Below are 10,887 nucleotides of genomic sequence, written 5' to 3'. Positions count from 1 at the left end.
TCGATATTCTCGTTTCAGAAGTCCAAAAGTAAATCTGAGTGGCCGTGGAACAGTAAGATACGGGACTACGTCAGGGGTATAGTCCCTGGCCGATTCACGAGACAGGCTTGGTTTTCTGATGTCGACACTCTTTACGCGCCTTTACATCTGTCTGGGGGCCACTGGGCTGCGCTTGTCATAGATCTGAAAGAGGGTACCATAGGTGTTCTTGACCCTAACGTGGCTGCCAAAACCGACAAACAGATGGGCGTGCTCATGAAACCTCTCGTTGTGTTGCTTCCTTTTATCATCAAATCACTTGTCCCCCAAGATGTTCTCTGCAATCATCAAGTTCCCCCTGAGTTCGCCTTTGATCGTCTTCCTGAGATCTTTCAAAGCGAACATGAAGACGACAGCGGCCCGCTTGCTATGAAGTACATTGAGCTTCATTTCCAAAACATTAGTCACGACAGCATAACTGAAGAACTTGTGGAGAATATCCGGATGAGATTTGCTGTCGACATCTTCGAGGAGTTTGTTCAGCCTCTCCGGCTGTGATCCCCCTTTCAATATTTCTGCTTAAGAACTTATGTCTTTTTGTAATAATTATTTACTCTTCTTGGATGCTACTTGGATGCTTAGGAACTAAATATTTGTAAACTGCTATCTATTTAGGAACTACTTGGATATTTAGGTTGTCTTCCGCAAACAGAGATCCTGTCTCCTAAAATATTCTATATTATGTTGTCCTGTCGCAATTTTGGATAGGCAATTTTTACAAACAAGTCAACGTTTAGATACCCAATAACAACAGTAGAAGCCAGTTGCTCTTACGCTTCCCCATGATTTTCCTTCTGTGTTATCACATCAGCGAAAAGGTAACTTTTTGCAAGGTAACTTTTTGCTTAATAAATTTATATTATATTCTTGTCAAGATTTTTGGGCACCAGTCTCTATTTATCTCTCCACATTAATGATCTCTTCATCTACACAATTATACCCTTTCTCTCAAACTCCCCCCAGCCTACTCCATAATTTCTACCATCTAATTGTTTCCCACGAACCATGGGCCTCCATAGTTATACCCAGTCGAACGATTCATCCCGAGAATCTCTTAGTTCTTATGGACCTGTTTATCCCGGGCCAATGTCTTTTGAAATTCTTGGTATACCTCGTCACTGTTACTGCGGAGGGACGGTCGTACTTGCGAATTCACTCTCCGAGGACAACCCTGGCAGGCAGTTTTATCAGTGCGAGAAGAGAGATGTAAGTTTAAATCCCACTCTTACTAAATTCAATAATTCGATCTACTATAGTTACATTTGCTATGTTTGTATTCAGGACCGACCTGGGCGCCATCTTGTTAAATGGTTGGACGAGGCATTTATGGAGGAGATTTCTGCGGTTAAGTGCTCTATTAGGGAACAGGAAGAACACCTTAAGTTCCTACTTACCGCCCCTAACGGGGAGCACATGGATCTTGCCTTGATGTGCGATCGTCTGGACCTTTACCAGGAAGACATTAAATTGCTTCAGCAGAATTTATGTCTTTTGCAACGCTCCCCTCGTTCCATTGTCGACGTCGCTCGTTCGTGTCCTAAAATCATCGTTCTCGTCCTTGCGATTATTGTCCCCGTAGCCGCGTTCGTGCTTGGCACTTATATGTAGCTTTAATAGCTCTTTTTTCATCCCTCGGCTATTATGTCCCCCATTTTTTCATCATGTTGTCTACTGGGGACTATCGTGTAATGTTCGTCCCTCTTTTATTGTAGCCCGAATTCTACAAGTTATCTATATTTAAGATATGAAGCTATCACTTAGAGACGTTCGTGTCCTCCCAACGTGTTTTTGCTTACACGCGATTATTGTACCCGAGACGCTTCCAAGCTTCGACTCAATTCTACAACTTATATATATTGTAAAAATATGAAGTATCAAGATATCTCGCCCCAGATCTACTTATTTCTATGCCGACAAGCTACCGTAAATTGTATATTCACGTCCCCCAATGCAATACGAAACTGCTAAACAGTTATCCCTTAGAATAGTTAATCACCTAGTAATGAGATAGGTCTTGTCACTTTAATTAGTATTTACTTTTCCACATTCATTGTCCCCAACTACTAATTCAAAATCTCTAACAGCAGCATTCATTGTCCCCAACCATTAATTAGTAATCCCATCTATATATAGGTAAGTAACAACATTCATTGTGCTAAACCATTCCTAATTCCAATTCCTTGATATGTTTTTGTGGCAAAAGCTTCCCAAACATCTTAGAGTATCGATTGTCCTTCTTGTTGGTAAGTCATGTTACCGACACTTAGGTCCCCTTATTCTCTCTGGGAACGCTGGCATGCGTCTCGCACTTGATCCTTCTGTTTTGCGGGAGACTTCTCTGGCTCTCCTTGAAGCGCATCCTCAAAATGTTTTCATCGGTTCACCCATTTACTTCTTTGTTTTACGATGTGTAAAGGCTGGAAATCCTGCTGCTTGTTACTTAGAGAGCATTAGGCTCGCTGCAGTTGAAGGTTTAATCAAAGAAGCAATGCACATGCTCGCTCATATACCCGATCCATCCGACAAAATTCTTTTCACCAAGGGTCTCTACCTTGTCTCTATTAATAGACCTAAGGATGCGATCATCGCCATGAATCTATTCAAACAAGAAGTTGTCTCTTCTCGCAACGCTGATCGTGTGGCCAAGCTTGTGATATCCGATATTAAGAAGATTGCCCCAACCCAACTTAGATTCAACTGGACTGGCTATACGTGCTACTTGATCCATCCCCCTCGTCGATATTCAGAATGTTCCAACTGTAATGTTTGGAACCCCTGTCCTCTCTGTGTTAATTGGTGGGTCTTATGATTTGTTTGTTTTTCCTTTATATGGTCTCCCATATATTTTTGTCTTCCGCGAAGATGTATATGATAAATATATATAGTTTTTGTTCGATAAGTTGTGAGATGTGCTTGCCAAAAGATACCCATACATGTCATACTACATCCAATTACCAAAAGATAAATATATATTAGTTATACTTTCCGTGTTAAGCCATGGACTAAAAAATTGGATGTTAAGCCATGGACTAAACAAATTTCCCGTGGCCTATCCAACCTACGTAACGATAAACCCTCTTTTCCGCAATACTTCATGGACCAAAAGCCGCCGAAATATTATTCCCTAAAACTTAGATAGGATTTTTGCAAGTTGCTCTGTTGTGGCCATCCTTCCCACATGTGGTGCATTTGTTAGGTTTTTTTTTCTTCCCTCCTTTGCCCTGCAACACATACATGGACACAATTAATTTTTTTGTGTTGAAGGACAAAACTCATTTAAGACTCTTAATTTGTTACCTGATACTCTCCCCGCGATGGTATGCGTACTGTCTTTGGTCTTCCGCCTGGTCTTCTTGTTTTTGGTGGATTCACAACCATTTCACTAACTACGTTTGGGACCTCCGTGTCTTTTTCCTTAGGCGGAGGTAGAATATGGGCACGCCAGAGCTTACGCCACTCCGTCACGAATGCATAGTTCCCGATCAGGGAGTAAATGTCCACGTTCCTTATCCCCACCGCGGCTAAAGCGTGACAACACGGCACCATTAGCACATCAAATACTCTGCAAGTACATGTTTTTTTCTCTAGATCCACAGTGAAAACGATACCAAAACCGTCGTTTACTTGATAAATCCATTCACTTGCTGCTATGACAGCACAATCTGTCGCTAATTTCAGGTGATCTATTAGCATTTCCTCGATCTCTGGCGTACATCTTGTCCTCGTTCTAGTTGCAGCTTCTCTTCTCTCGTAAAACCAACGCATTAACATAGTCCTAATGAATTCTACCATCGTCACTATCGGGAAATCTATGGCTTTTTGCATTGCAGCATTTAGGGACTCCGAGATATTGCTGCTCATCACATTGTATCGCATTCCCGGGAAGTACGCAAGTGTCCAATGAGATATTCCTATCTCTACCAAATAATTGGCACAATTGATGTCTCTTTTCTGAATTTCTTCAAACCAATATCGCAAATCTCCCACAGTGTAAGATCTAGCCGCATTGGACACCATTTTAGCAAGCCCCTCACACTTGAAATGGTGGACAACGTTCCTAAATAAATGCACAGTGCAGCAAGCGTGCTTTGCAAGTGGATACACTGTCCTTAGTCCAGCATATATGGCCGCATGTCTGTCGGAGACGAAGACAAGATCGTCTTCATCAGGGACAAACTGTAACAGTTGTTTGAAAAACCACGTCCACCCTGCGATGTTCTCACTGTCAATGACTCCGAATGCCAATGGGAATATTTGATAATTTCCATCTTGTCCACTGGCAGCAACTAAACAGCTTTTGTATTTTCCTTTAGTCTGTGTTCCATCTATCACTATTACTTTCCGCAAATACTTATACCCAGCAACTGAAGCCCCAAACGCAAAAAATAAATATTTGAAACGGATTTCCCCCTCCTCAGTATAATCCGTATGGACTGTGGACAGCGTACCTGGATTAGTTGTCCTTAACAGATGGAGATATGTCTGCAAGAACTTATAGCTTTCTTCTTCACTGCCACGAGCTTTTTTCATTGCCATCTCTTTCGCGTTCCAAGCTTTCATGTATGATATGGTAACGTTTAGTTCAGCCAATACTATCTCTGGTAGTTCACAGGCTCTAGGTCCCTTCTTTCCATGCGCATATTTTGCTTTTAGCAACTCGCCTAGAATCGATCGTGTTGCTTTCATCCCGTACTTTGACCGCACTTTCACATCACAACTATGTCTTAGACTCGCTGTTCGAATTTCCACATTCTCCGAGTTCTCGTGAAACGTTGCATATACCCTCCAATTACATTTTTTATCATGGCATACTGCAATTACACGCGTCTTGTCGGAAGCTTTTATTCGGAAATTGAATAGCCTTTTTATAGAGTACACAGTTAATGCCTTATGCAACTCGCCTTTGTTCTGCGATGTTCTCACTGTCAATGACTCCGAATGCCAATGGGAATATTTGATAATTTCCATCTTGTCCACTGGCAGCAACTAAACAGCTTTTGTATTTTCCTTTAGTCTGTGTTCCATCTATCACTATTACTTTCCGCAAATACTTATACCCAGCAACTGAAGCCCCAAACGCAAAAAATAAATATTTGAAACGGATTTCCCCCTCCTCAGTATAATCCGTATGGACTGTGGACAGCGTACCTGGATTAGTTGTCCTTAACAGATGGAGATATGTCTGCAAGAACTTATAGCTTTCTTCTTCACTGCCACGAGCTTTTTTCATTGCCATCTCTTTCGCGTTCCAAGCTTTCATGTATGATATGGTAACGTTTAGTTCAGCCAATACTATCTCTGGTAGTTCACAGGCTCTAGGTCCCTTCTTTCCATGCGCATATTTTGCTTTTAGCAACTCGCCTAGAATCGATCGTGTTGCTTTCATCCCGTACTTTGACCGCACTTTCACATCACAACTATGTCTTAGACTCGCTGTTCGAATTTCCACATTCTCCGAGTTCTCGTGAAACGTTGCATATACCCTCCAATTACATTTTTTATCATGGCATACTGCAATTACACGCGTCTTGTCGGAAGCTTTTATTCGGAAATTGAATAGCCTTTTTATAGAGTACACAGTTAATGCCTTATGCAACTCGCCTTTGTTCTGGAATATCCGCCTAAGATTCATGTTAGCCTTGTCCTGCGCAACTCCGACTGCGTTGTCCCTGAACGGTGCGGCATCTCTACCCATCACAATATCGTCCCCCACAAGTTCAGTAAACATTGTCTCCCCCATTGTAAGTTGCGACCTTATCTGCCCCATTTCTGCACTTTCCTCTCCAACACTACATCCCATTGTCACCTCCAAATTTCCTTGTCCTTCTCCTTCCTCAAAAGCCTTAAAAGTTGAGGCATCTTCTCTTCTTACCAACGGTGTCACCGTAACGTCCACTTGCCTCATTCTGGTCTGCCCCAGTTGAATTGACATGTCTCCACTTTCCTCTCCACCTTCAACAAATGCTGTCGCATCTTCTCTTCCATCGATCTGATTTACCTCAACTTCGACTAGTATTGGCTGGTTTTGTCCCTCTGGTGGACCCAACGATTCTGTCAGTTCGAGTGACATTTCTGCACTTTGTCCCCATCCTTGTGAAGTTGTCCCCTTTTGTCCCCGCAGTTTTCTACATTCCTCTTCACATTCATCAAATGTTGTGGTATCTTCCCTTCCGTCCATCTGATTAACCTCGACATCGACTAGTATTGGCTGGGTTTGTCCTCCTTGTGCATCCACACTTTCGTCCCCCACATACATATCGTCCTCGTATATCTCGTCCTCCATACCGGAATATATATCGTCCTCCACTCTACCATTTTGTCCCCGCGGCGATCCGTCTGCAATTGTCAATGCTTTCTTCCTCGAATCCTTCCAAGGATCCCAATCCGGCGGGTACTCCCTATCGATCAACTCCCTCATATTATCAAAGTCATAGTCGCCTGAATCTTCTCCCTCACTTAACATGTTGTCTTCCGACTCGGATGCCCATCCTCCACTATCCGTGCCCAATGCTACCACCAGTTCCTCTTCTCGTCCCCGCTTAGCTTTTCCCTTTTGCAGCACAGCTTCCTTCCTTTTATAAGATTCTTCAAACGCATATATTTCCTCTAAAAAGTCCTCTTCCTCAAAAGTTACAGGAATTATCTGCGTGCTTTCACTCTCACCTCTGTGCTGTCCCGCCATTTCTTGTCCCCGACAATCGTCTTGTCCCCCGAGATTTGACACATCTTCATCGTCTTCTTCTAAACATAGATACATGTTCATACCTCCCTTTTCTATTCTTACCTTTTTGAATTTCGACAATGAACTCTCGCTGTCAACAGAGACTGGCGGCATCTTTTGCTGCGTGTAGACAGTGTCTCCTCCTTCGAACCAAAAACTCAGCTCCATTTTTGTCCTTCTTCTGTCTACTCCAAACGCTGCGGCAATTTTCTGCTCAACATCAGCAATCGTATCTCCTGCGCTTACGTCTACACACTTTGCATATTTCTTTGCCGACATCTTGAATCGCCACTCTCCACTTTCTTTGCATTCCCAGCAACCGACCAATATCATTACTCCTTCGTCCATCCGTACCTGTCGTCCTCCAATAAATACCACCTTCTTAGAATGTAGAATGTGGGTGGTTGCATTTATCACAAACAAACAAATCTACCCTTTTTCGGTGGACAAAAAATGTTGCAATAAATTTTACCTTCTTTAGCTTTAAATGCACCCTTCTTCAAGCAGAACTCCAATTTCGCCCAGCATCAGAGTTTTCTCCCCAGATTTCCAGTTTTTTCAGATCTACAAAGCTCTTTTGTCTGATATATTAAGAGAGCAATTAATGGCCTAACCCTACTCTATTATCATTTCTATTAATTAAAATCAATTATCTACCACATGTAACCGTGCAGCATTAATTGATGCCCTGCTCCTTCTTTGGAAGCGCCGATAGAAGCTGTCTCCGTCTCTGACACAGCCTCTCTATCCCAATCAGGGGTATTTTCGTCCATGGTCGAGCGCGTGCAATTGAGAAATGGTACATTTTGAAAGGCTTTTGCGAAAGTGGTACATTTTGAATGCCATTTGTTTAAATGTGGTACATTTTGAAATATTCCCATACATATTCTCAAAATAGCATGTTTTTTTTTTAATGTTGGAGAGAAAATATTTATAGAATAAATTTTAGAAATAAATTTGGATATTTAACCAATTTTTTAAATTGAGCTTTGATAATTTATCACTGGTTTGTTCTTTGAGCTTCGAGGAAATTCAAAACCTATATATACCGCACAAAATACAAATTCTCTGTTTTTAGAATGATGAAGAACTCCAATTTCCAGCAATAAAAAATTAAAGAATAAGCAAAAGAAAAGAAGAAGACACAAAAAAAACGACTTTTCTTTTGTTTTTCTCTAAAATATATGTTTTCGTTCTTCACATCCTAAGGCAACAAAAAACAAAATGTGGCTCTCAAAAAGTTAAAATGGGTAAAAGAATAAAAGATTGAACCTTTTCAATCTACGGAGCCATCAGTCCATCGATCGTGTAAGAAAGCGATTTCATCCAATCCGTTTTCAGCAGCATCGTTTGTAGCGTACGCATCACATCGTATCCCGGATCAAGTTTCCGTTGCCAACCCTGAAAACGCCGAAAATTAAGCCAGAACCTCAGTGTTGTTAGATTTGAAGCAAACTTGAAACCAACAAGAGACAGTTAAAGTTCATAGCTCGATAAAAATCCGAAAGGCGAGTACTTTTGTACTCAACCGAGTTCTTGGTGGTTCTAAAGGATGATAAGAGATTTAAACTCACCTCGAGAACTAATGTTGTAAACATCACGGTGGACACATTGCCGTCAATATTAACTCTATGACGCCTCATTTTCTCGAATAGTTCGTGCATACAATCCGCTGGATGGACTAGATCTCCTTCCTCTGTTCCCCAGAATGTAAATGCATCTTCTACTTCCTGTCAAAATGTGTGTGTATTATACACCACGAAAATGAAGAAACTTTAAATGGTGTAAGAGAAACACATAGCAGATACCTCACCTTGATAAAGGCCTGAGGATTAGGACAATTCTGTTGTTTAGATAATTTAAGTGTTCGTTCAGCAGCAGTCCTGCCGTCTCTACGTGCAACTGCCTTGAAAAACCCGAGTAGGTTATCTCGGTCAATTTTTGAGAGTTCCGCAGTCATTCCCACATCTAGGAAAACGATGTGTGGCTTCCTCGATCTGAAAAGACCTCTTCGAGTATTGTTTGGTCGGACAAGAATATTCCCAGGATGCATATCAGCATGAATGAAGTTGTCGACCTGAAAAACAAGAATCAAAGCAACTTTAAGTAATATAAGTTACCGAAATGAACAAAAAGATACACTGTGAAAAAAGAGGCAGAACCAGGAGCATTTTCAAGAGAGCATGAGTTCCGATATGAGCTACTTTAGCCTTAAGCCTTTCATGTCCTTCTGAGCCATCGACATAACGAGCCACGCTCTCTCCGTGCTCATACGTCTCGACCAAAACAGCGGGATGTATAAGCGGATAGATGGGCTTAGGAAAAGAAACATCTTTCCATCCACGGAAGTTATATATAAACCGACTCAAATGAGAAGCTTCCCTTGAGAGATCAACCTGTGACAACATGTAGACACTAAACTGTTGCACACACTCGTCCAATCTAAGCCAATTCAACCCCGGAATAAAAGTAGTTAGCTTTGCCACTAAATTAATTATCACAAAATCTCGCTTCATCGTTTCCTCAACACAAGGATGTCTAACTTTAACAGCAACTTCTGAGGACTTCACCTTTTGTCCTGGATACTGAAACTTCAAGGAAGCTCGGTGTACTTGAGCTATACTCCCAGATGCCACTGGCGCCTCATCAAATTCCTCAAATATCTCAGAGAGTTTACGACCAAATGCAGTTTCGATGCTCTTTTTGGTGAACGCAAAACTGTGCTCAGGAGCATTACTGTGAAGCTTTGAAAGCTGCAAACACAAATCCTTGTTAAACCGATCAGGTCGTGTGGCAATCCACTGGCCAAATTTGATAAAAGCAGGACCTGCTCTTTCCAAAGTTCGATGGAGGACCTCATACTGCAGCTTTCTGTAACGAGGCCCGCACGCAAATCCTAACAACGCCATTATAACATTTGGAGAAAACAAAACTGCTAAATAGAGAGCTCTCCCAATCAGAACAACACCTTTGACCGCAGAAAACAATAAAGACGAGATAATGATAGGGAAGTTTATCGAACGCCTATAAGAAGAAACGTGTGAAGGAGAATAAATGACAGGACTTGGAGCCACCCTTTGCGCATATGCCACTTGTCTACAAGTAAGAGCCAAGAAACCGGGTAACAACAAGTGCGAACGGGCTAAAGACAAGCTAAACGCTTGAGCAATCTGACTAATCCGAGGTAAGTTCCAACTACGATTCAAAGTTACTCTCTGTAGAAGCCTTCCCCAAGAGACTTGAGCATGTTGCTTAACTACATTACTCGCAGATGCAATCGAATAGCTCCTCCGCGCGACATGATGATTACTCAAAAACCTTCCTTTAACATTATGAAGAAGACCCAATGTGTGATATCCATTACTCTGAATTCTGAACTGTGGCAACCTAACAGAAACCCTAATAGCTGTTCTATTATTCTGATTCGAAAACAGAGTTCTACTAATCACTCTAGATATCAAAAATCTGCAAAAAAACACAAAACCAAAACCACCCAATGAAAGATCTTAATCAAACGAAGACTTTGGAGAAAAAAGTTCACAACTTTATAAACAAAGGTTCGATTTTTAAACATGGGAATCAATTTAAGGATCTCCGGCTAAAAGGGCAGTCAAAATTAATCGGATTAGAAATCAAGAGAGATCCTGAATAGGAGAAGAGAGACGAACCTTGAGATTAGGGTCATGGCGAGAGAAAACACGCAAAAGGTTGGGTTTTTGAGATGATCTTTAAAGCGTTAAACGTCGGGAGCATTATTTCATCGATTAAGCGATGGAATTAGGGCAGAGTAAGATTTCGGTCGCCGGGAAAAGAAGGTTCTGGGTTTTAGGAGATGAAGAAAGATACGGGGAGAGAGAAGTGGGGCCCAGAAAAAAAAAACCACGTGGGCTTCACGCTAAATTATTATTTTTTTTTTGGTAAAATGTGAAGTAAAAAGAAATAATTTTTCGGTTTGATTATTTTGTCACAACTTATATATTTTCTATGACTTGGTCGTGAAGGAACTTGATATATACTCTTCTTATGCACTTGACGATTCAGAGAAGAGAGACGTTTCTTGTCTGTGGAGAAATATGTTTCTGGTGGTTCATTCTAATTATCTTATGATTAAATCTCAACAGTCTAGA

General features: G+C 41.4%; 4 protein-coding genes across 4 annotated transcripts in view; 2 read left to right on the top strand and 2 right to left on the bottom strand.

Moving 5' to 3' along the window:
- The window catches only part of LOC110230862, a 4,236-nt gene extending 3,283 nt beyond the window's left edge, over positions 1-953 (top strand). Inside the window, exon 10 of the mRNA XM_021035060.1 lies at positions 915-953. Within this exon, the coding sequence (XP_020890719.1) occupies positions 915-953 (39 nt within the window). The remainder of the gene's footprint in view (positions 1-914) is intronic.
- A 34-nt stretch (positions 954-987) lies between these two features.
- Positions 988-1,804, top strand: LOC110230737 (uncharacterized protein At4g04775-like). The gene is made up of 2 exons (XM_021034464.1): positions 988-1,245; positions 1,321-1,804. Exons 1-2 carry the CDS (start codon positions 1,045-1,047, stop codon positions 1,645-1,647), a joined length of 528 nt encoding a protein of 175 aa, XP_020890123.1. The 5' UTR covers positions 988-1,044; the 3' UTR covers positions 1,648-1,804.
- Positions 1,805-2,906: 1,102 nt separating this feature from the next.
- On the bottom strand, positions 2,907-7,592 carry LOC110230733. Its single transcript, XM_021034399.1, has 3 exons — positions 7,233-7,592; positions 3,337-7,114; positions 2,907-3,260 (listed from the first exon to the last, which is right to left on the bottom strand). Exon 2 carries the CDS (start codon positions 7,106-7,108, stop codon positions 4,928-4,930), a length of 2,181 nt encoding a protein of 726 aa, XP_020890058.1. The 5' UTR covers positions 7,109-7,114; positions 7,233-7,592; the 3' UTR covers positions 2,907-3,260; positions 3,337-4,927.
- Positions 7,593-7,781: 189 nt separating this feature from the next.
- LOC9322592 (probable serine/threonine-protein kinase abkC) lies at positions 7,782-10,631 on the bottom strand. Its single transcript, XM_021034406.1, has 5 exons — positions 10,429-10,631; positions 8,923-10,225; positions 8,574-8,837; positions 8,335-8,490; positions 7,782-8,161 (listed from the first exon to the last, which is right to left on the bottom strand). Exons 1-5 carry the CDS (start codon positions 10,443-10,445, stop codon positions 8,042-8,044), a joined length of 1,860 nt encoding a protein of 619 aa, XP_020890065.1. The 5' UTR covers positions 10,446-10,631; the 3' UTR covers positions 7,782-8,041.
- Positions 10,632-10,887: the final 256 nt, after the last annotated feature.

The sequence above is a fragment of the Arabidopsis lyrata genome (assembly GCF_000004255.2).
Source record: "Arabidopsis lyrata subsp. lyrata unplaced genomic scaffold ARALYscaffold_2, whole genome shotgun sequence".
NCBI classification, from domain to species: Eukaryota; Viridiplantae; Streptophyta; class Magnoliopsida; order Brassicales; family Brassicaceae; genus Arabidopsis; species Arabidopsis lyrata.
This window is presented reverse-complemented; position numbering and strand designations above follow the sequence as displayed.